General features: G+C 48.5%; 1 protein-coding gene across 2 annotated transcripts in view; it reads right to left on the bottom strand.

The window, feature by feature from the left end:
* The window catches only part of ASS1 (argininosuccinate synthase 1), a 288,173-nt gene that overhangs the window by 118,942 nt on the left and 144,896 nt on the right, over positions 1-24,335 (bottom strand). For both annotated transcript variants that reach the window (XM_078767097.1, XM_068133811.2), the window contains one exon: positions 5,405-5,435. In XM_078767097.1, the coding sequence (XP_078623223.1) occupies positions 5,405-5,435 (31 nt within the window). The remainder of the gene's footprint in view (positions 1-5,404; positions 5,436-24,335) is intronic.

Genomic DNA, 24,335 nt, shown 5'->3' with positions numbered 1-24,335 from the left:
TAAACTGCCGAAATCTCGGCTCTCTGCTCACCTTCACTCTTTCATTCCTCTTTTCTCCCGCCTCTGGAACAAACTCCCACACTCACTTCAATCACACTCCTCCCTCCAGGTCTTTAAAACAGCTGTTCACCACCATCTCTTATCTTCCCCCATCCAAAACCTTGATCTTTTCTACCCCCACTAATTCACCTCAGATCCACCTTGTTTGAAATTCCAACTTCTTTCCTGGAAGTCCTGGCATTGTCCATATGTTTTATACCTCTCCCATCCCCCCCCCTTCCCATGCCTGCCCCCCAAAGCCCTCTCCCTCCCACAGTTATCTCGATGTGTCCATGTCTCTCGGTCCCTGCTCTCAAATGTTGTGGTTGTGTCCTTCCCCCTCTCTCCCCATCTTGTCTACTGCTCCCGATGTTATTTGTTTTATGTGTCTGTTTGTCTTTCTGTGTGATTAATGTTCGCTCTTTCACGAGCCTCGATCTTGTATACAAAAAAAACAAAAAAACAAACAAAAAAACAACCAAAGAAAAATTGGAGCTTAACAGAAGAAGAAGATCCCATGAGCGCTCCCCGATGCCATCCATAATGGTACACTCTATCCATACACCACATCCTCCCTTCCGTGGATGTTCCACGGGTTTCACGTCTTTATCGTCATTTTAATAAAGTTAAATGGAGTGACGTTGCGATACTCGGGGTGCGTAGCATAAATCCTCAGTAACTCAGAGAGGTGTAGCAGGTGGCGAGACGTAAGGAAGCTTAAAGATAACGAGCTGAAAACAGACGAACGATATGTCAATCTCTTTCTACACCAAACGGAAATAAAAGTATGAGAGCGGGAAGGCATGGCCTGAGCACTTCGAGCAGAGATAGTAAGGGAAACATATGAAAATCTGTTAACTAAATTGTTACCAAAAAATTTCTTCACCAATATGTTTGTAAAGGTGTGTAATAAGATGTGTTAAAATGTTGAAGGTCAACTCCCGTGGGAAACCCAGAAAAAAAGCTGTTGAATTCGGGTACCGAAAAATTACTTTCGAGAATTTTTATTTTTTTTAATCGGCCCTTAAGTAACTTATGAGGGGTCAAATAAGGGTTTTTCATGATTCTGAGTTGATTGTTAACATTTATATTTCACCACAGACACTCCTTTGTGGAAAAATAATTTCTAAATATATCTCATTTTCTACTTTGCAGGACATGGAGTCTAGCAATATGGATGAAGACGTTACTCCACCTGTGCTCAATTGCTTCATCTGTGCACGCTCGGATACACCAGCTGAAAGGCTCATACAGGCAACTCCAAAGGGATACTCAACTTTATTGAAACAAGCAGAAACTGTCGAAAATGTTACTGTTGTGGAACGTATGAAGGAGGCTCAAAAGGAAGGAAAACTGAGGTACCACCAGAAGTGTAAAAATGATCTGTACAACAACTTTGTTGCAACCACCAAGAAGTCAGCTCAAGCATCAAAGGCAGAGAAAGAGTCATCAAAGTTGAAGAGAAGACGCACTACTTGTGAGTTCAGTTCATCAACTGGCTGCAGTTCTAGAAGATCACAGTCAGTTGACCTCCTGTATAAGGATGTATGCATTCTTTGCAACCAACCAGCCCAGCTCTACAAAAATAATCCAGCACAAGCTAGAAAGAAATACAGAGTGCCAGATAATTTGACTGCAGATACACTGAAGGCAAGCTTGCTGAAGACAGCACGGAGTCGCGGGGATGACTGGGGCACTGAAGTCACTGGACGCCTGGAAGGGATCAACGACTTGGTAGCAGAAGAAACACTGTACCATTTGCGATGCAAACTTATGTTTGCGAGAGGTGACAGTTTGTCCAAGACTGATGAGGAAGGAAAAAGGAAGAGAGGACAGAGGAGTATTGATGAGGAGCGAGAGGCAGTTTTTATTGAATTCTGCGAATGGTTAGACTCAGAATTAGAGCATGGGGTAATGAACATGGACCAAGTCCATGAAAAGCTGCAGGAGTTTGATCAGTCACCAGAGAAGAGCCTTTCTTATTCAAAGCATTGGCTAAAGATAAAACTTCTAGAGAAATACGAAGACACCTTGTATTTCACAACACAGGAAAGAAGGGCAGATGTACTCTGTCTCAAAGATGGCACCGACAATATTCTGCGAGGGCATCATGCTAATCTTGACCATGGAGATGAGAAGACTCAGATCATAAAGACGGCACTCAAGTTCATATCCAATGATATTGCCTTGATTGATTTAGGTCCAAAGTCATACCCCACCACACACAGTATGACTGACATCGATAGTCAGCTGACACTTGTTCCTGCAAGCCTTCAGATGTTCTTGAGACCGATTGTCAAGACAGACGAAAGAGTTGCCGTTTGGGGGCAGAATTTTATTAAGGCCTGTCGACCTCGGTCTGGAGTATTGCCACACCAAATGGGGCTTGCCATACAACTTGATCATAGATTTGGGTCAAAATGGATGCTCAACAAGTTCCACCGGCTGGGATACACTGAGTCTTACACGGAGACACAAAACTACAAATACTGCTTCCTTAATAGTAGGAGTGGAGATGATGTTCCAGATACTTCTGGCACTCTTGACACCATTGTGGAGGAAACCGATGAACAGATCAATGATGAGGTTGTGGTTGATGCTGCGCTTGAGGATCAATCAGTGATGACAGCCAAAGTGCCAGCCAGTGAAAGTGAATTGTCAAGTAATGATCAGGTGGTCTTTATGGAGGTTGGGGAAACAAACAATGCAGTCACTCAGTTTGTTGGAGACAATATAGATTTAAACATTGTCTCTATTCACGGAAACACTCCCTTTCACTCAATGGGTTGGATCGAAGTCACCTCTCCGGCACCACCTTTGCCAGATCCACAGACAACAGCAGCTTTCCCCCGGGTGAAGTTGAAGGCACTCGACAAAGCTAAGATCCTGAGAGGAACTGAAGTAAAGATTATTCCATTTACGAACAGGAAACAGATAGGAACGAACGCGATCATGTTTCTCCCCCTCGCTGAGCTTTCCTCCTCCCTGGCTCATGATCAGCCACTCCTCACTCCAGGTGACACACTCTGGGCAGCGGGGTGGGTGATCAAAGCCAACGATCCTGAGTTCCCACACTCCAACTGGAATGGCTGGATGAAGAGAATCCATGCTAATGATGCAAAGCAGAGCACACAGATCGAGTTCCTCCCAGTTATTGAAGGAGACCCTAATGACCTCAACACCATCTTCACCACTCTGAAAGAGTGCATACGGCACGCTGGGGTCGCTATAGTGACCTTTGATCTTCCGATTTGGCTGAAGGCTGTGAATATAATAAAGCAGGCAAATCTTCTACAGAGCATGTCTCTGAACCCCAGTGACTATGGATGGACAATAGGTGTGCATGGGTATGAGCCAGTTCCAACACTGGACCCCACGGCTCCTGAGGAGCTATTGCAGTTCACGAGCTGTAATTGTCATGGAGATTGCAGCAACCGGCGATGCAGCTGCAAGAAGAATGGGGTCACGTGCATCTCGGCCTGTGGAGTCTGTAATGGCATTACATGCAGAAACTGCAGTCATGATGTTGTTGAGTCTGAAGAAGACATAGACAATGACTGTTGAAACTTCTGACATTGTGAATGAGAAATAACTCTTGAGTATTATATATGTATGTGAAATAAAAGCTACTTTGTGTGTAAATGTAAAAGTGAAAATATAAATGTTAACAATCAACTCAGAATCATGAAAAACCCTTATTTGACCCCTCATAAGTTACTTAAGGGCCGATTTAAAAAAATAAAAATTCTCGAAAATAATTTTTCGGTACCCGAATTCAACAGCTTTTTTTCTGGGTTTCCCACGAGAGTTGAACTTCAACATTTTAACACATGTTATTACACACCTTTACAAACATATTGGTGAAGAAATTTTTTGGTAACAATTTAGTTAACAGATTTGTGAAATATCTCATAAAATGCCCTTACTAAGAGGACTGATTGGACTTAACTTAAAGAGAAAAAATTGGAGCTTAACGGAAGAAGAAGATCCCATGAGCGCTCCCCTATGCCATCCATAATGGTACACTCTATCCATACACCACATCCTCCCTTCCGTGGATGTTCCACGGGTTTCGGCTAGTATAAATTGATGATGTTATCGCTCACGTGGTCTGGCAGCCATATTGGATCAAAAAAAGAGAAACGTTCAAAAACAGAAGAGTTGGCTCACACCAAGTTGACTGCGCAGGGTAAGTATTCTATGAATACCATCTAGTTGTATTTGCCATGGCACATGTAGATGTAACCGAGTTTCCTCACTAATTACTGGTTCACCATGAACAACCAGAGTAAAAAAAAAAATATAAATCTGAAATTCAATGTCTGTGCTCGTGTAGCCGAATTGGCTAAAACATAACCATAATTAGAATGTTTCTAGACGTATAAATGTAGAAAGATTGGATTGTGATGCTACTTCCTGTGTGGCAACAAGATCGCTGACATCTATTGAGGACGCCTCTTCAGGGTGGTTGAACCCCCCAATGCAATACGGGGGCCAAATATTCCCAATTCTTCCTTGCTGCCCGTCAGATCAATGTGGTCATGGTCAAAGTGCCGATTGGTCCCTTTGGACCGGCCTTTTTTTTTTCTTTCTTTTTTCTCTTTCTCTCTCTCTCTCTCTCTTTCTCTCTCTCTTTCTCTTTCTCTCTCTCTCTCTCTCTCTCTCTCTCTCTCTCTCTCTCTCTCTCTCTCTCTACCAACCTCCTTGAGGGAGGACCCAGTACCCTGGTACTCATTTCGCTGACCTTGGAAGGATGTTGACTTATGCCAAGTCAACCCCACCTGGTATTAATTCAACAGCTGAACGGGATTCGAACTCAGGACCTTAGGATCCCAAGCCCGCCGCCCTAACCATGAGGCCGTAGTTACCATAGACAACCAGATATGTCCTACATTTCCATCTCTGCAAATTATCTCGCAGTTTGTTGTAGGAACAAATCATGAGTTATCGGATTAAGGGAACAGTCCCGTTTGACTTCCAGGCAACAAGGTGACACAATCAAACAAAATGGCTTGAGTTTAGTGAACATAAGTATGAAGAGGCGAAACTCTGCTCTGTTCCAGTACACCAACATGAATTAATACACCTGCTAAATAGGTACCGAGAATTAACAACAATCCACAAATACTGTATGATCAAGAGAATAATGTATTTTTGGAAAGGGTAAAGGAAGTTATGGACATTATGGACAAGGACATTAATTATATAATAATATACGAGTCATCTTTTGTTCCTTTTTCGGAGTTTTTGAGATCTTTTTCCTGAATTTACATCAGCTTAAGTTTAGTGCTGAAAAGGTGATTCTTATGTTGAGATAGACCAAGATAGACAAAGTCAACAAGATCAGAAAGAGAAGAGTACACACCCACGGATCTTCCAATGGTCCACCTTCATAGCTGTTGGAAGAAAATGGAAGGACATATGATCTATTTGATTACAGAATGATCTGCTAAAGATTCACAATGGGCCTTCTAACGTGCAGCAAATCAACTTCCGTCTAAAGTGGTACGAAATTGTGAGATTCTTACATCACAGTTCCATCTTACAATGGGAGTCTCAGCTGGTTATCACAGGACAACAAATCACTCCTAACAGAAACGTGGAATCCGTAAGCTAAAGCACGCAGAGTTGTCTTCTTCAGCTTAACCTGAAGACCTCACCTTGGTCATGAATCCTGGAGGAAAGAATCCTCCAGGATTCATGACCAAATTCGATTACACCAGAGTGTAGGTGTTAAATTTAGCAATTTAAATCTCGTTTGCTTCTTCATGAGATTAAACAGTGTATTTTGTCTCCTGGAGACCTTCTCAGTGGAGTGGTCCAGACATTTTCATCAATACAGAAACCATCAATTAAAATTTCACTTTTCTTCATGCATGACATCCTCCACGATGAAATCCATAAGTGCCCTCAAGGAATCTTCACAAACCAGTGATTGAGGAGGTGTGTGTGTGTATATATATATATATATATGCCTGAGGAAGCCTGCTGTGAAGCAGGTGAAACGTCGCCTGAGACTGGGTTTCCTCTTGCTTATTCGCCCAAATTTGCGGAGTAGATATAGTTTTATTTTCTAATTGGAAGCGCCTTTCTTTCTTTAAAAATGTATAATCCCAAACACCCCAATCTTTTATGTAAAAAAAAAAATATATATATATATATATATACATATTGTTGCGGATATGGGATTTGGCCTCCATCCATATCCGCTTGTAAATATTCCCCTATTTCCCCAATACTTCCCAACTATCCCCAATCCCCCATTCCCTAGTCCCATTTTCTGTAAACAACACTCTGTAGCCCCGACCTTCCCCTATTTCCCCCATTAACTGTCGCACCCAGGTTCACCGCATCTCACGTAGACAACTATAGGACATCTTGCTAGTTATTCTTAGTCTATGTCAGTTAAGGACTCGTTTCCATTAATTCTGACTCTTCGTTGCACCAGAATGTGATTGTATGGCACCGTTAGAAAGTTTAGGACCTCCCAATACCTCCCCGCAGCTCTTCCTCATGGAACTACAACAACAACAACAACAACAGCGGCGGCGGCGCGGGGAGTGTGCGTCCTCACTCCGGCTTGGTTAGCCGCCATTGAACATGTGCTCCGACGGGGTTACCATGCAGGGGCTCACTGTCAGCTCCTCGTCAAGGGTGGAGCCCGGTAACCCCCCGCACCCAATAAGAAGCGGCGGACCGATTCCATCTGGGGCGGAGCTAACGAGCCGAGGGCGTGTCACTCCCCGCTGGACATGCGCAGGAAGAGGGAGGTGACGTCAGATGCGCCTCATCTTGGAGAGAAAAGGACGCCACCTCCAGCGCGACGATACCTCCCTGCATCTCTGGACCGGACCGGGTCGATTCTGCCCCTGAGCCAAGGTGCACCTTGTGCTATCGACTGCCTGCCCTTCCTTGCCATCAATCCCTGTGTAAGTCAGTCTTGTCCCGTTTGTCTGTGGTCTGTCGGGGATAAGATAAGACTGTGTCTAAGTGCCCATCTTTCTGTGCTTTACCTCTTGCCGTGTAATCTACCCGTTTCTGCATAACCAATATTATATCCTCCTCCGGAGGTCTTGAGAACTGTACCCCTTGTGTCGTTGCCTTAATCCCAGCCGTTGTGTCCTTTCCTTCATTGATTTAGCATAGCGCGATTTGGCCAACGTTCGAGTGGAATCGGGCGGGATAGGGTTCTAATCGGGGAGTACCTGTGCGGACGCGGTAATACCAAACCGCTCGGTAAACTAACATCTAAAACCGCGTCAGTAACAATTGGTTGTCAGGAGTTGGATTCGGACCTGGGACTAAATTTGTTAGGCCCAAATTTTGGAACACCAATTGTACTATTAGAGTAACAATTGGTGTCGAGGAGTGAGATCGGACCCGAAGCGCGCTTAAAGCGCTCAAAATTACAAGTGACCGAAATTTGATTGTGTTTTACAAAAATAAAAACCCGAATTTTGAAAGTCGCACTATGGCAGATCAAGACGGCTGGGTTCCGGTAGAGGAGAGTGAGGCAGGGTCGATCCAGGACCAAAATGAGGGACATGAGGAGAGCGAAGCAGTGAGGGTGGCAGGTTCGCAAAATAGCGTCGTCGCGCACGAGGTTACGGGCGCGCAAAATGGCGCCTCGCACATGGCCACAGCGACTGTGCCCGCGACCGTAGTAGCGCCGCTGGTAGATTTGAACCTTTTTTAATACAAATGAAGGCCCTTATGGCCCAGAATAGCGAGAAATTGAGGGAGGACATGGGGTCCAATAGCGAGAAATTGAGGGAGGACATGGGGTTCAATAGCGAGAAATTGAGGGAGGACATGGGGGCCAATAGCCAACGGTTAGAACAAAGGATGGGGTCCAATAGCGAGAAATTGAGGGAGGACATGGGGGCCAATAGCCAACGGTTAGAACAAAGGATGGGGTCCAATAGCGAGAAATTGAGGGAGGACATGGGGGCCCAGATCGGAGGGTTAGGGAGTAGAATAGAGGGATTAGACAATAGATTAGGGGAAATACAGGAGGGGTTAATGGGGGTAGAAAACAGAATGGCCGTTCAGGAGAATCAAATGGAAGGGATGAAAAAGGGGTTAGAGGGGTTAGAAAACAGTATGGAAGGCAAATTGAGGGACATGAGGGACCAAGCGGAAAGGGAAGTTAAACAAATGGGGCAGCAGATAGAGGGGGTCAGAATGGGGGTAGAAACTAAGTTGGATGCTCACAGGGAGGAAATGGAGCAGATGAGGGTGGCATCTGGGCAGGAGATGCAAGTGATGGGAGAAGAGATCGGAAGAGGTGTGAGTGAGGAGGTCGGAGGAGTGCGCGAGGAGGTGAGGCACTGTAAGGAGCACATGGAGAAGGAGGTGAGAAAGGGGACTGTAAAGTTACAAGGGGGCATAGAGGACCTGACGCAGGAGGTGGAACAGCTGACGGTGGGACAGACTGAGTTAGTGGGGCAGGTACAAAGGAACACTGCGGTACTAGGAGGGTTAAAAGCGACACAGAAAGAACTAAAAGACGACTTGATAGCGACGAAGAGGGAATGTCAGATGGTACGTGAGGGACTGACAACGAGGTTGGACGAGGTGACAGAGGTAATGGAGACGAAGGACCGGCAGGTGAGGACGCACATGGAAACGGTCAAGGTAGCCTTGGAGGACGAGCTTGAGGAGACGTACCGGGAAATAAAAGAGGTGAAGCAGAAATTAGAAGAAGTGGAAGAAGGGGTGAGCGAAATTAAAAAGCGACGGAGAGAGGATAAGAAAGAGATAAAGGAGGAAGTAAAAGAATTGGTCCAAAGTCTGTGTTCGGATCGTGATGATGTGCTCATTAACCGGATGCGGGATTCGCAGGTGATGGAGGAGAAGCGAAGAGAAAGAGGACCCGGTGTAAGTGGTGACCAATATGGTCGTGCGTATGATGCGCCAGGTGATTTAATAAGCTTGGGGGTCGAGATAGACCCGGATGTTCGTGAGAGGCCAAGAGTGAGGTGTATGGCTGGTCCGGAGGGTATGGAACGAGAGATGCGAGGTGTGGGTGAGCAAGGTTGTGGTGGTATGGAATGGGTAGCGGGTTGCGGAAGTGTGACCCATGCATCGACACCAACAGGGGTAGTTGTTAGAGGGACAGGGGAGGCAGGAGAGCCCCTTGGGGGTAATGTACTGTGGGGGCCCGGCCGGTTCGGCCCCGCGCTGACCCCGCAAGGGGCGACACACGGGGTCCGGCAGGCGGGCAACGACTCGCATACGAGGTGGTCCCACAAGGTCCCACTCGCGCCGTGTGACGGCAAGAGTGATCTACGCGCGTACCTGGCGCAGTTTGACTGTGTGTGTAAGGGCAACGGTTGGGGTGAGGACGAAGGTGGAGTACACCTGGTGGCCGCATTGCGCGGCGCGGCGGCGGAGGTGCTGACGGCATTACCAGCGGGTGCTCTCACCCTGCCAGCCCTCCGCGACGCCCTAATTAATCGATTCGGCATTGAACAGCAGAGCGAGCTTGTTAAAGCTCAGCTCGCGCTGCGAAAACGCAAGCCCCAGGAAGCCATCGGGGAACTTGCCCACGACATTCGCCGCGCAGTGGGGATCGCACATGCTAGCATGGCAGCGGATTCCCGGGAAAGCCTGGCGCTGGACCATTTTATGCAGGCCCTCCCGGATATTGAGCTCCGGCAACAGCTCGCCATGTGGCGCCCGCAGACTCTGAGCCAGGCGGCTGACGCTGCGGCCCGTTGGGAAGCAGCGAGGCCCCTGGCCCGGGGGGGCGAGCGTCCCGCAATGGCGGTCCGCCAGGTGGGACCCCCGATGGAGGGCGGACCCCTTAGGGGGCCCGCCCCCGACGTGAGTCCTGACCTGGCGGGCATGGTCCGGAGGCTGGTGGACCAGCGCCTGGCGGGACCTGGACCATGGCAGGCGGCCCCGGAGGTGGCCCGCGGTGGACCACGAGCGGGTAATCCAATTCGGACCTTCAGGGGGGAAAATTTGGAATTCCGGAGACGAGCACCTTATCAGGTGAGGTGCTATACCTGCAACCGTCTGGGTCACCTGGCGCGGCACTGTCGAGCCACGCGCCGGGATGATCCCCGGCGGTTGAGGTCCTTAACTCCGCCCAGGGGGGAGCGGGTTAGCCGACCCCAGACACCCCCCCGCCAGACCCCGGGAAACTAGAAGGCCTTACACCGGCGAGCAGGCGCCCCCGTGGATTGCCTCGGCTTTAGATGCCGAGGCGGGACCCAGTACCTCTGAATAAGGGGGGCTTATTAGTGCCAGAGGACTGGGGGATTGATGAGCGATGGGCCCGGTGGGTAAGGGTGGCATCCCTGCCACCCTTCCCATGTGGGGGCAAAGGAGCTATAGCTTATGGGGTGGTTATGACAACCGAGCCAGGGAGGGCTTGGTTATATTGTGTGTAGGGATCTAGCGAAGATGACATTAGGTAACGTTAAGGTTTAGATAGTGACTGATACCTGTAGTGGGGACGCAGGTAGTTTAGTGTGGATAATAATGACGTGGGAGCGCAATAGTTTAAAGGGACGACGGGGAAGCGCAAGTTTCAGAGGGGAGTAGTTAGATGAGATGATGCTGTGTGAGAACTGGACAGGTGTGTGGAGCAGTGGATGAGTAGTGAGTGTTGTGGATCAGTGCGAATGCGCTTGGGGAGAGAAGGGTGCAGGTGGCACCAGGTGTGAGAGCACAGGTGTGCAAGTACAGGTGTGTGGAATATATGGAGCAGAGAATGAGTGGTGTGGAGAGAGTTGGAGTAAGTGGTACGGAGTGGTGTGCATGGTGCGAAGGTGTGAATGGGGGAAGAGTGGACCCCCATCACGGATACCCGGGGCGGGTAGTGTAAGTGTTAGGTAGAGGGTATAGGTAAATTGTGGTTGGATATTGGCATTTGTGGTGCGGTTGCAGAATGGTATTGTGGATGGGTGCATTAGTGTTGTGGAAATGGCTGGGCGTGTAGCCTGTTAGTGTGTGTAGTTGGTTTGGGCACTCCACCACTGTGAGGATGTCGGCCAGGTGAGGCCGCAGGTGGGCTCTGGGAGCCGTTAGTGTCAGTGGGTGCCTGAGGATCCCGGATGTGGATCGGGCAGGCCGTGCCAGAGAGGGCACTGAGGGGGTGAGAGTGCGAGAGGGCCTTCCCCAGTTAGTTAGGTTAGGGTAAGGAGCAGGTAAGCTCGGAGGCAACTGCAGTGGTGGAGGTGTGCAGGTGGGTAGACCTGCTGGGAGAGCTACACGTCACAGCCCAGAAATTGTGCGAAGGCACCGGGAGATGAATCGGGGGAGTGAGACCCCAAATTGAGAAGCACCACAGTTTGGTCAATGGGAATTGGTTTTTAGAACCCATAGTGTAAGTTGGCCAATGGATTGGCAGGGAAAGACCCCGGGTAATGTAAAGTTGTTAAAGTCATTTAGGAAATAGTTAGGATTGATGAACCTGTCGCACCATACGCAGCCACTTACCTGTGGTGATGATGATGACTCCACACCTGTGTTTTCTTTGTTTTGAGTTGCAGGAAATGAGAATTGCTGTTGGATTTGTGAGACGCATCACGACGTGGATGAGACATTGGGGTGATTCCATCTCTCCCTCCTCAGGAGGGACTGATGATGAATTGGTGATGGCAAATTTTGATGTTGAGTTGGAAATGGCAAATTTGATTGGTTAGGAGGGAGAGAAGACGAATTTGGTTTATGGGAGGAACGGGGAAGACAGTAGGGACGTTTGTTGATTTGTAAAGTAGATGTTTATGGGTAGTGTTGTGTTTTGTGGATACAGTAAGGGGTAAGGGAGGGGCCATGTAGGTTACCTGGTGGGGGGGGGGGGCGTACGGTAGGAACATACCTGTCTCACCTGGTTCCCATGTGGCCCCAGTGTGCATCACCTTGTATTGCGTGCACTTTTGCGCCCTTACCACCTTACTCACTTGTCCTCTTCTTTTGTCTCCCACCTCCGAGGATCTGGCTTTGGGGCAGAGAGAGAGGAGAGAGAGGTGCTGGCTCCGCAGTTGTGGGCCTGTACTTTCGCTGCTTGCTGCCTGGATCGATACACCATATGGACTGCAATTTTTGTGGCCGCCCACCATGGACCGCAGTTCTTTTGCGGCCAAGCACCACCCGTTGATGGACCTCTGGGTCAACGTGGCACCTATGCCATACAGGTGAACCACTTATAGTTGGCCCCCCTGACGGCCACAATTTAGAAATGGACGCGGTTGGCGCCTTTCTTTATTTTTGAAGGAAGCCAGAACACCAAGTGGGCTCCAAGGCAAGACCAGCGGCAGAACATCGGCCGGCTGCGACACCACCGGTGATTATGAACATTTTATTGGTGCACCGGATGGTGCTGACTGTGTTATGGGGTGGTGCTTTTGGTGCTTGGATGGGGTGCTCTGCACATTATTAAAGGCCGTAAGGTCACAGGGCACTCGTGGGTTGGTGTATCGATGCTGGCATGCGTGCTCTCTCTATGCATAACATCTGCATGTGTTCCTCAAAGAACAGGTCCTGGATCGTAGTGTAAATATCAGTGTAGTCTTGTGTAAATAATGCTCCCTACCGGCTGTATGTTTAGTTTGAGGATTCTTTCCGCGATTCGGTTATCCTGTGGGTGTGTTTCTGTGAGGAGAAGGGTGCAACGTCGCAGGGGGACATATTTACTCATTTGTGAACATCTGTAAAGCTGTCGCACTCAGGGTTGAGTTAATAGTAGAGGGAACTACATCTGAGTGCCACACTAACGTAGGTAAAAATTTATCGGGTCGGGACGCCCTGAGGTAGAGAAGGGTGCAATGTTGCGGATATGGGATTTGGCCACCATCCATATCCGCTTGTAAATATTCCCCTATTTCCCCAATACTTCCCAACTATCCCCAATCCCCCATTCCCTAGTCCCATTTTCTGTAAACAACACTCTGTAGCCCCGACCTTCCCCTATTTCCCCCATTAAATGTCGCACCCAGGTTCACCGCATCTCACGTAGACAACTATAGGACATCTTGCTAGTTATTCTTAGTCTATGTCAGTTAAGGACTCGTTTCCATTAATTCTGACTCTTGGTTGCACCAGAATGTGATTGTATGGCACCGTTAGAAAGTTTAGGACCTCCAAATACCTCCCCGCAGCTCTTCCTCATGGAACTACAACCACAACAACAACAACAGCGGCAGCGGCGCGGGGAGTGTGCGTCCTCACTCCGGCTTGGTTAGCCGCCATTGAACATGTGCTCCGACGGGGTTACCACGCAGGGGCTCACTGTCAGCTCCTCGTCAAGGGCGGAGCCCGGTAACCCCCCGCACCCAATAAGAAGCGGCGGACCGATTCCATCTGGGGCGGAGCTAACGAGCCGAGGGCGTGTCACTCCCCGCTGGACATGCGCAGGAAGAGGGAGGTGACGTCAGATGCGCCTCAGCTTGGAGAGAAAAGGACGCCACCTCCAGTGCGACGATACCTCCCCGCATCTCTGGACCGGACCGGGTCGATTCTGCCCCTGAGCCAAGGTGCACCTTGTGCTATCGACTGCCTGCCCTTCCTTGCCATCAATCCCTGTGTAAGTCAGTCTTGTCCCGTTTGTCTGTGGTCTGTCGGGGATAAGATAAGACTGTGTCTAAGTGCCCATCTTTCTGTGCTTTACCTCTTGCCGTGTAATCTACCCGTTTCTGCATAACCAATATTATATCCTCCTCCGGAGGTCTTGAGAACTGTACCCCTTGTGTCGTTGCCTTAATCCCAGCCGTTGTGTCCTTTCCTTCATTGATTTAGCATAGCGCGATTTGGCCAACGTTCGAGTGGAATCGGGCGGGATAGGGTTCTAATCGGGGAGTACCTGGGCGGACGCGGTAATACCAAACCGCTCAGTAAACTAACATCTAAAACCGCGTCTGTAACAATATATATATATATATATATATATATATATATAATATATATATATATATATATATATATATATATATATATATATATATATATATATATATATATATATATATATATCTATATATATATATATACAGTCACGTGAAAAACTAAGTACACCCAATGTAAACTTTTGACTTTTTCAACATATTTCAACATACAGCTATTTGATCTTCATTTCAACAATATTGATAGATAAAGGTGATATAATATAACAAATATCATGAAACATTTACATTTTGTATTCCATTGTATAATTTAAATAAACATAAATGAAAATTTCGCATGTGGAAAAAGTAAGTACACCCTTGGCGGTATTGCCCCCTTTGGCAGAAACAACCTCAAGTAGGCGTTTTCTATAACGGTCTACAAGTCTCTGACATCGACTGGGAGAAATTTTTGCCCACTCCTCCATGCAGAATTCTTTCAGCTGTGCGATGTTTGAGGGGTTTCTTGCATGCACAGCTCGTTTCAAATCCCCCCACAACATCTCGATGGGATTTAGATCCGGGCTTTGACTTGGCCATTCCAGAACCTTCCATTTCTTTCTTTTCAGCCATTTCTTGGTGGATTTACTGGTATGTTTAGGGTCATTGTCATGTTGCAAGGTCCACCTTCGGTTGAGTTTCAACTTTCCGACAGATGGCCTCACATTATCTTCAAGCACCCTCTGGTACATTGAATAATTCATCATGGATTCCATGATGGTGAGCTGCCCAGGCCCTGATGCAGCAAAGCTGCCCCAAACCATAATATTTCCACCACCATTCTTTACAGTTGGTATCAGGTTCTTGTGCTCAGATGCTGTCCTTGGTTTTCGCCAAACATGTCTTCTGGTACTGTGGCCAAATAGCTCTACATTTCCCTCATCTGTCCAGAGCACATTGTTCCAGAAGTGCTGGTCTTTGCCTCAGTGTTCATTGGCAAACTTTAGTCTTGCCCTGATGTTCTTTCTGGACAGCAAAGGTTTCCTCCTGGCACACCTCCCATGAAGATCAAATTTGTGCAGCCTCTTTCTAATGGTAGACTCGTGCACTTTGACATCAACGGTGGCAAGAGCTACCTGTAAGTCCCGTGATGACATGCTGGGGTTCTTAGAGACTTCTTTCAGCATCGTGCCGTCTGCTCTCAGGCTAAACTTGCTGGGACGGCCTGGCCTGAACAAGTTGGCAGTTGTTTGGAATCTTCTCCACTTGTAGATGATCTTCCGGACAGTCGAATGATTGATTTCAAATTGTTTGGAGATCTTTTTAAATCCCTTCCCAGACTCGTCGGCATCTATAACCTTCTTTCTGAAGGCCTCAGAGAGCTCTTTTGATCGAGGCATGGTGACGCCGCACACTTCAACAACAAAGAGCAAACCAAACTAAATGTCTGAGGTTTAAATAAGACAGGTTCCTTCAAGATCCTCTCTAACGATGTTCTAATACTAATCATTTGCACCTGAGCTGGTGCACCTGATTCTAATTTTAGGTATTTTAAGTTGTGATAAATATAGGGGTGTACTTACTTTTTCCACATGCGAAATTTGCATTTATGTTTATTTAAATTATACAATGGACTACAAAATGTAAATGTTTCATGATATTTGTATATTATATCACCTTTATCTTTCAATATTGTTGAAATGAAGATCAAATAGCTGTATGTTGAAATATGTTGAAAAGGTCAAAACTTTACATGGGGTGTACTTACTTTTTCACGTGACTGTATGTGTCTATATATATATATATATATATATATATATATATATATATATATATATATATATATATATATATATATATCTACATACATACATACAGGGTGAATCAAAAGTAGCGCCCGCGCCCGATTTCTGTTTTTTCGGCTGTCAGATTATTTCTGGGATGTCATGTTGTTAACAATTGTCTTGCAGATTATTAATTTTCTTAATTTATTTATTTTTGTTTTTATTTTGCAGGTTATTGCTGAGAGTTTGGAAAGTTACTGAAGTTGCACCAAATTGAACCATGAATTACCTTTCAATGAATCAACGCATTGCGGCCGTGAAACATTACTACAAATGTAATGAACAACCAACGATGGTGGCACGCCGTTTGGCACAGGAATTCGATATTAACCCACCCCAGGGAAGAAACATACGATTGATTGTCGAGAAATTTGAAGCAACAGGGTCGGTATCCACTGCAAAGAAGTCCGGTCGTCCGAAAACGGCAACGAATGTAGCTGAGGCTGAATAATTATTAAGGCTGAATTAAGGCTTGAATTATGAATGGCTTATGAATGGCTTGAATTATGAATTATGAAGGCTTGAATTAAGGCTGAATTTATTTATACCTTCTTGTACACTGTAATACAAATGTCAAACAAACAATCAACTGACAGAAATATATGTATGTGTATATATATATATATATATATATATTGTTGGGGTTTTGAGAACCCTGCACTGTGTAAAGTGTTGTAAATATACCCCTTTGTAAATAATTATTTGTGTAAATACCTCCATTCATTGTCAAGATCAAAGGTCGTCCCCTAGTTAGTCCACATCGCAACACGTAGCGAACCATAGGCCCTCTTCATAGTTATTTCATTATTATATGTTTCAGGTAAGGCTGTGTTTCCAATAGTTTGACTCTACGTTGCATTAATCAAATAAGATAGGTCCCTTTCAATTCCCCCAATCGTCTCCGCAAAGTAACAGTAGGGCGGCGTTCGCCGCCGTTGCATTGGGCTGTTTTTGTTGGCACCACACCGCCATTGCGCACGAGGCCAAGAACAGGAAAAAGGGGGCGGAGCCGCCAGATCACGGGCGTGGCAGCAACTCGTCATCGGAGGTGGAGTCAGCGAGCCCTTGACCACCAACCAGCACCGCGGTGAGCGACCCGGTAGGCGTGCCCTCGCAGCCTGCGGCTTGATACGGCCACGAGTGATAAAAGCGACTGCGAGGGACTGCTTACGCGGAGGAGTGATCCAACCGAACCCAGAAGAACCAAAAGAGAGAGGAGGGAGAAAGGAGCACCGAGCAGCTTTTGAGCACGAGCATCGTTGGGGTGCAAGGGTCGGTGCGCCAGGATCGGCAACATAAACCACGCTGCCTGCCGGGTTTTCGCCACTGAAAACTGTACACGTGGGGCTGCCGCCGGCTGCTCGATTTTCCAGCCCGGAGCGTGGATTTGCAGCGGACCTCCTCGCGGTGCCTTTTCCTACGAACCTTCCTCCAGCCACTCCTGCCTGCAATTTCCCCTTTGTCGTGTAAGTCCGTGGTCTGTCCTGTATGTTGTCTGGGGTTCAATAATTAAGACTGTTTAAGGCTGCCCTGTGTATCTTCTTCTTCTTCACTGTATATTACTTTCGTGGCTCTTCCTTTGGTTTGTTGTAAATAATTGATAAATGTCTGTTATTTCTTACCCTTTTGGTTTCATTCTTCTCCGATCGCTTTAGTCTTTTCCTGCTTGAATACCTGTGGCACGATTTGGCCAACGCTCAGAATCGGGTTTAGTCGCTTGATAACGGCTCGAACCGCAGATTGCTAAACCACTCGGCAAATACCATCTTGTCCGTGGTTCGAGCGGTACTTGTCTCCCTGTTCTGCGGAGGGATTGGTGAAGGTATTCGGGACAACACCTTGACCGATAACCCTGATCAATCCCACCCCGCAGAAGAGCGTTACAAGTACCAGGACCGGTCGGATGGCCAGCTTAACAGGACAAGGGGATTAACCCCCCCCCCCCCACCTTGCTAACGGGAGTGCCGTCCCCCGGATCCGTAACAATATATATATATATATATATATATATATATATATATATATATATATATATATATATATATATATATATATATATATAGATATTGTTGCGAATATGGAATTTGGCCTCCATATCCGCTTGTAAATATTCCCCTATTTCCCCAATACTCCCCAACTATCCCCAATCCCCCATTCCCTAGTCCCATTGTCTGTAAACAACACTCTGTAGAACCGACCTTCCCCTTTTTCCCCCATTAAATGTCGTGCCCAGGTCCACCGCATCTCACGTAGACAACTTTCGGACATCTTGCTAGTTATTCTTAGTCTATGTCAGTTAAGGACTCCTTTCCATTAATTCTGACTCTTCGTTGCACCAGAATGTGATTATATGGCACCAGTAGTGAGTTTAGGACCTTCCCATACCTCCTCCCATCTTCTTCCCCAAACAACAACAACAACAACAACTACAGCAACAACAACAACTACGACTACAAACAACAACTACAACAACGGCGCTGCGCGGGGGAGTGTGCGTCCTCACACCAGCTCGGTTAGCCGCCATTGACGATGCGCTCCGGCGGGGTTACCACGAAGGGGCTCCTTGTCAGCCCCTCGTCAAGGGCGGAGCCGGTAACCCCCCCCCCCCCCGCACGCACCCAATGAGAAGCAACGTGCCGATTCCAGCTGGGGCGGAGCTAACGAGCCGAGGGCGTGTCACTCCCCGCCGGATATACGCGGCCACGTACCGGACGTGACGTAAGATGCGCCCCGAGCTTGAGAAGACAAGAGAGCCACCTCCGAGCGCTGAGAGACCTCCTGCATCTTTTGGGCCGCGCTATCCTGTCCCTGAGCACAAGGTGCACCTTGTGCTGGCCATCGAATACCCGCTTTCCTTGCCATCAATCCCCGTGTGAGTCAGTTTTTGTCCTGTTTCTCTGTGGTCTGTCGGGAATTAAGATTGTGTCTAAGTGCCTATCTTCCTTTGCTGTCCCTCTTGTAGTTGTAATCTAACCTTCCGAACGAATATAACCTCCTCCGGAGGTCTTGAGAACCGTATCCCTGGTGTCGTGTCATTTTAATCCCAGCCGTGTGTCTTTTCCTTCATTGACCTAGCGTAGCGCGATTAGTCAACGTTCGGGTATAATCGGGTAACTTGTGCAGACGTGGTCATACCAAACCGCTCGGTAAACTAACATCCACCACCGCGTCTGTAACAATTGGTGTCAGGAGTGGGATTCGGACCCGGGACTAAATTTATTAGGCCCAAATTTGTAGTAGAATCGACGATTCGGAGCGCGTTTCCCGCGCGAAATTATAACGGCGAAATTTGAATTTGTTATACGGAAATAAAAACCCGAATTTTGAAAGTCGCGCTATGGCAGACCAAGACAGCTGGGGTCCGGTAGTGGAGAGTGAGGCAGGGTCGGTCCAGGACCAAATTGAGGGACGCGAGGAGAGCGAAGCAGTGAGGGCGGCAGGGTCGCAAAATAGCGTTGTCACGCACGAGGTGGCCACGGCGTCCACGCCCGCGGCAGCGCCCCTGGTGGATTCGAACCTTTTCCTCCTGCAAATGAGGGCCCTTATGGAACAAATGGTGGGAATGAGGGCTGATAGTGAGCGGTTGGGAAACCAAATGGGGGTAATGGGGAACCGGATGGATGCTCAGAGTGAGCAATTGGGGGTAATGGGAAACCAAATGGGGGTAATGAGGGACGAAGCGAGGGGTACCGGTGAGGGGTTAGACAACGGGATAAAAGAGGTGAGAAATGGGTTAATGGGGGTAGAAAACAGAATGGCCGCTCAAGAGAATCAAATGGAAGGGATGCAAAAGGGGTTAGAGGGGGTAGAAAATAGAATGGCTGCCCAGGAGAATCAGATAGAGGGAGTGAAAAATGGGTTAGAGGGGTTAGAAAACAGGATGGAAGGCAAATTGAGGGACATGAGGGACCAAGCGGAAAGGGAAGTTAAACAAATGGGGCAGCAGATAGAGGGGGTCAGAATGGGGGTAGAAACCAAACTGGATGCTCACAGGGAGGAAATGGAGCAGATGAGGGTGGCATCTGGGCAGGAGATGCAAGTGATGGGAGAGGAGATCAGAAGAGGAGTGAGTGAGGAGGTCGGAGGAGTGCGCGAGGAGGTGAGGCACTGTAAGGAGCACATGGAGAAGGAGGTGAGAAAGGGGACTGTAAAGTTACAAGGGGGCATAGAGGACCTGACGCAGGAGGTGGAACAGCTGACGGAGGGACAAAAAGGACTAACGGAGCAGGTTCAAAGGAACACGGTGGTAATAGGAGGGTTAAAAGCGACACAAAATGACCTAAAAAATGACTTGGTAGCGACGAAGAGGGAATGTCAGATGGTACGTGAGGGACTGACAACGAGGCTGGACGAGGTGATAGAGGTAATGGAGACGAAGGACCGGCAGGTGAGGACGCACATGGAAACGGTCAAGGTAGCCTTGGAGGACGAGCTTGAGGAGACGTACCGGGGAATAAAAGAGGTGAAGCAGAAATTAGAAGAAGTGGAAGAAGGGATGAGCGAAATTAAGAAGCGACGGAGAGGGGATAAGAAAGAGATAAAAGAGGAGATAAAAGAATTGGTCCAAAGTCTGTGTTTGGATCGTGATGATGTGCTCATTAACCGGATGAGGGATTCGCAGGTGATGGAGGAGAAGCGAAGAGGAAGAGGACCCGGTGTAAGTGGTGACCAATATGGTCGTGCGTATGATGCGCCAGGGGATTTAAGAAGCTTGGGGGTCGAGATGGACCCGGGTGTTCGTGAGAGGCCGTGGGTGAAGTGTGCGAAAGGTCTGGTGTGCAAAAAAGGAGGTGTGCGAGGAAGTCCGACTCTGGGGTGTGTGAGGAAAAAGTGCGTGCCAAGGAGTGAGGGTGCTGGCGAGAGTGAGTCGGTCGTAGCGTGTGTGCGAGGGAGCACATGGAAGCGCGGTGTGGTAAGTGTTACAGAGGGTGTGACGGGAGAGTGTGCGCGAGAAAGGTGTGTGACGGACAGGTGCATGGGGAAAGAGTGCGCTGTCAAAAGTAAGGAAGAATGCACACCTGTGGTGAGTGTTACAGAGGGTGTAACGGGAGAGTGTGCGCGAGAAAGGTGTGTAACGGACAGGTGCATGGGGAAAGAGTGCGCTGTCAAGAGTAAGGGTGAGTGCGCTGTCAAGAGTGGTGGTGAGAGGAGTGAGAGTGACACGGAGCGTGAGTTGGTGGTGACAGGTGAGAAAGGAAGCACACCTGGAATGGTAGAGCGTGAGTGGGAATGCACGCTGGAGTTGGTGGTGAGGCACGTGGTTGGGTGTGCGAATGAGAGCACACCTGTGATTGTCACAGAGGAGGTGACAGAGGAGGGGGCGCGAAGAGGTGTGTTGGTGAGGTGTGCGGGTGACAAATGTGTGCCAAGGTGTTCGGTGGTCAGGTGTGTGACCAAGGCTGTGAGTGGAATGAGAGTACCGAGGTGTGTAAGGAAAGGTACGAGGAGCATGGAGACGGGTGGATGTGTGAGCAAGGAACGGGCTGCGGGGTGTAAGCATGCAGGTGAAGCATCGACGTTACACGGGTTAGAGGTTAGGTCGACTTTTAGCCGAATCGGGCCCTCGGTGCGTGCTGGGCCTCGCTTTGAACGGCCGCGTCCGTGCTCCACTAGGCGGAGCGGGCAGCCCGATAGAAAGGGTCGTCATGGCGACCACCTTTTGTTGAGGCAGTCCGGCAGGTCGAGATCGGGACATTGGATGGCTCCACGCCGAGATGGTGCGTGGGATCTCGGCCCGGGTAAGCCCCCGTCCCTGCACCGAGTGCCGGACGCATCCAGCCGCTGGCACAGAACAACCCGCATTCATGGCTTGGCTTTACGAAGCCGGGCTTTGGACAGGAATTGGCGCACCGAGAGGCATTAGTGAGTAGACTGGGTGATGAGGTTAGTGTTTTGGACCCAAAATTAGAGAAAAACAAAATTTGATGATTGGCAAGGGATTGGCAGTAGTGATTGGCAGATGATGGGTAGTGATTGGCAAATTTTTGATTTGTGGAAATTTGATGTGCAAAATTGGTAGTGAGCGATGGGCCCGGTGGGTAAGGCTGGCATCCCTGCCACCCTTCCCATGTGGGGGGCAAAGGAGCAATAGCTTATGGGGTGTATGGCAGTGAAAACTAGCCCGGGTGGGTTAGGTTATATTGTAGGGATCTAGAAGAGATTGACATTAGGTAACGTTAAGTTTAGTTAGTGACTGATACCTGTAGTGGGGACGCAGGTAGATTAGTGTGGATGATAATGACGAGGGAGCGCAATAGTTTAAAGGGACGACTGGGAAGCGCAAGTTTCAGAAGGGAGTAGTTAGATGAGATTATGCTGTGTGAGGATTGAACAGGTGTGATTGCACAGGTGTGCAACTGGACAGGTGTGTGGAGCAGTGTGTGAGTAATGAGTGTTGTGGATCAGCGCGAATGCGCTTGGGGAGAGAAGGGTGCAGGTGGCACCAAGAATGAGAGCACAGGTGTGCAGGTACAGGTGTGTGGAGAGAGTTGGAGTAAGTGGTACGGAGTGGTGTGCATGGTGCGAAGGTGTGAATGGGGGAAGAGTGGACCCCCATCACGGATACCCGGGGCGGGTAGTGTAAGTGTTAGGTAGAGGGTACAGGTAAATTGTGGTTAGATATTGGCATCTGTGGTGCGGTTGCAGAATGGTGTTGTGGATGGGTGCATTAGTGTTGTGGAAATGGCTGGGCGTGTAGCCTGTTAGTGTGTGTAGTTGGTTGGGCACTCCACCACTGTGAGGATGTCGGCCAGGTGAGGCCGCAGGTGGGCTCTGGGAGCCGGTAGTTGTGAGTGGGTGCCTGAGGATCCCGGGTGTGGATTGGGCAGCCCAGTGCCAGAGAGGGCACCGAGTGGGGAGAGCGCCAGAGGGCCTTCCCCAGGTAGTTAGGTTAGGGTAAGGAGCAGGTAAGCTCGGAGGCAACTGCAGTGGTGGAGGTGTGCAGGTGGGTAGACCCACTGGGAGAGGTACACGCCACAGCCCAGAAATTGTGCGAGGGCACCGGGAGATGAATCGGGGGAGTGAGACCCCAAATTGAAAAGCACCACAGTCTGGCCAATGGGAATTGGTTTTTAGAACCCATAGTGTAAGAGGGCCAATGGTTTGGCCGGAGAAAGACCCCAGGTAGTGTAAAGTTGTTAAAGTCATTTAGGAAATAGTTAGGATTGATGAACCTGTCGCACCATACGCAGCCACTTACCTGTGGTGATGATGATGACTCCACACCTGTGTTTTCTTTGTTCTGTGTGCAGGAAATGAGAATTGCTGTGAGGATTTGTGAGACGCATCACGACGTGGATGAGACATTGGGGTGATTCCATCTCTCCCTCCTTAGGAGGGACTGATGATGAATTGGTGATGGCAAATTATGATGTTGAGTTGGAGATGGCAAATTTTGAGGAAAGTTGGAAATAGCAAATTTGATTGGTTAGGAGGGAGAGAAGACGAATTTGGTTTATGGGAGGAACGGGGAAGACAGTAGGGATGTTTGTTGATTTGTAAAGTAGATGTTTATGGGTAGTGTTGTGTTTTGTGGATACAGTAAGGGGTAAGGGAGGGGCCATGTAGGTTACCTGGTGGGGGGGGGGCGTACGGTAGGAACGTACCTGTCTCACCTGGTTCCCATGTGCCCCCAGTGTGCATTACCTTACATTGCGTGCACTTTTGCGCCCTTACCACCTTACTCACTTGTCTGCTTCTTTTGTCTCCCACCTCCGAGGATCTGGCTTTGGGGGCAGAGAGGGAGGAGAGAGAGGTGCTGGCTACGCAGTTGTGGGCCTGCACTTTCGCTGCTTGCTGCCTGGATCGATACACCATATGGACCGCAATGTTTGTGGCCACCCACCATGGACCGCAGTTCTTATGCGGCCAAGCACCACCCATTGATGGACCTCTGGGTCAACGTGGCACCTATGCCAAACAGGTGAACCACTAATAGTTGGCCCCCTGACGGCCACAATATAGAAATGGACGCGGTTGGCGCCTTTCTTTATTTTTGAAAGAAGTAAGAAGGCCAAGTGCACCACACGAAGGCAAGACCAGCGGCAGAACATCGGCCGGCTGCGACACCACCGGTGATTTGTAAACACTTTATTGGTGCACCGGATGGTGCTCACTGTGTGATGGGGTGGTGCTTTTGATGCTTGGAAGGGGTGCTCTGCACATTATTAAAGGCCGTAGGCCACAGAGCACTCGTGGGTTGGTGTATCGATGCTGGCATGCGTGCTCTCTCTATGCATAACATCTGCATGTGTTCCTCCAAAAACAGGTCCTGGATCGTAGTGTAAATATCAGCGTAGTCTTGTAAATAATGCTCCCTACCGGCTGTATGTTTAGTTTGAGGATTCTTTCCGGATTCGGTTATCCTGTGGGTGTGTTTCTGTGAGGAGAAGGGTGCAACGTCGCAGGGGGACATATTTACTCATGTGTGAATATCTGTTAAACTGTCGCACTCAGGGTAGAGTTAATAGTAGAGGGAACTACATTGCGTGCCACACTAAAGTAGGTAAAAATTTATCGGGTCGGGACGCCCCGAGGGTAGAGAAGGGTGCAATGTTGCGAATATGGAATTTGGCCTCCATATCCGCTTGTAAATATTCCCCTATTTCCCCAATACTCCCCA

Source organism: Myxine glutinosa, chromosome 13, assembly GCF_964187855.1.
Source record: "Myxine glutinosa chromosome 13, kmMyxGlut1.1, whole genome shotgun sequence".
NCBI lineage: Eukaryota > Metazoa > Chordata > Myxini > Myxiniformes > Myxinidae > Myxine > Myxine glutinosa.
Note: the sequence above shows the minus strand (reverse complement) of the source record. Positions and strands in the feature narration are given on the sequence as shown.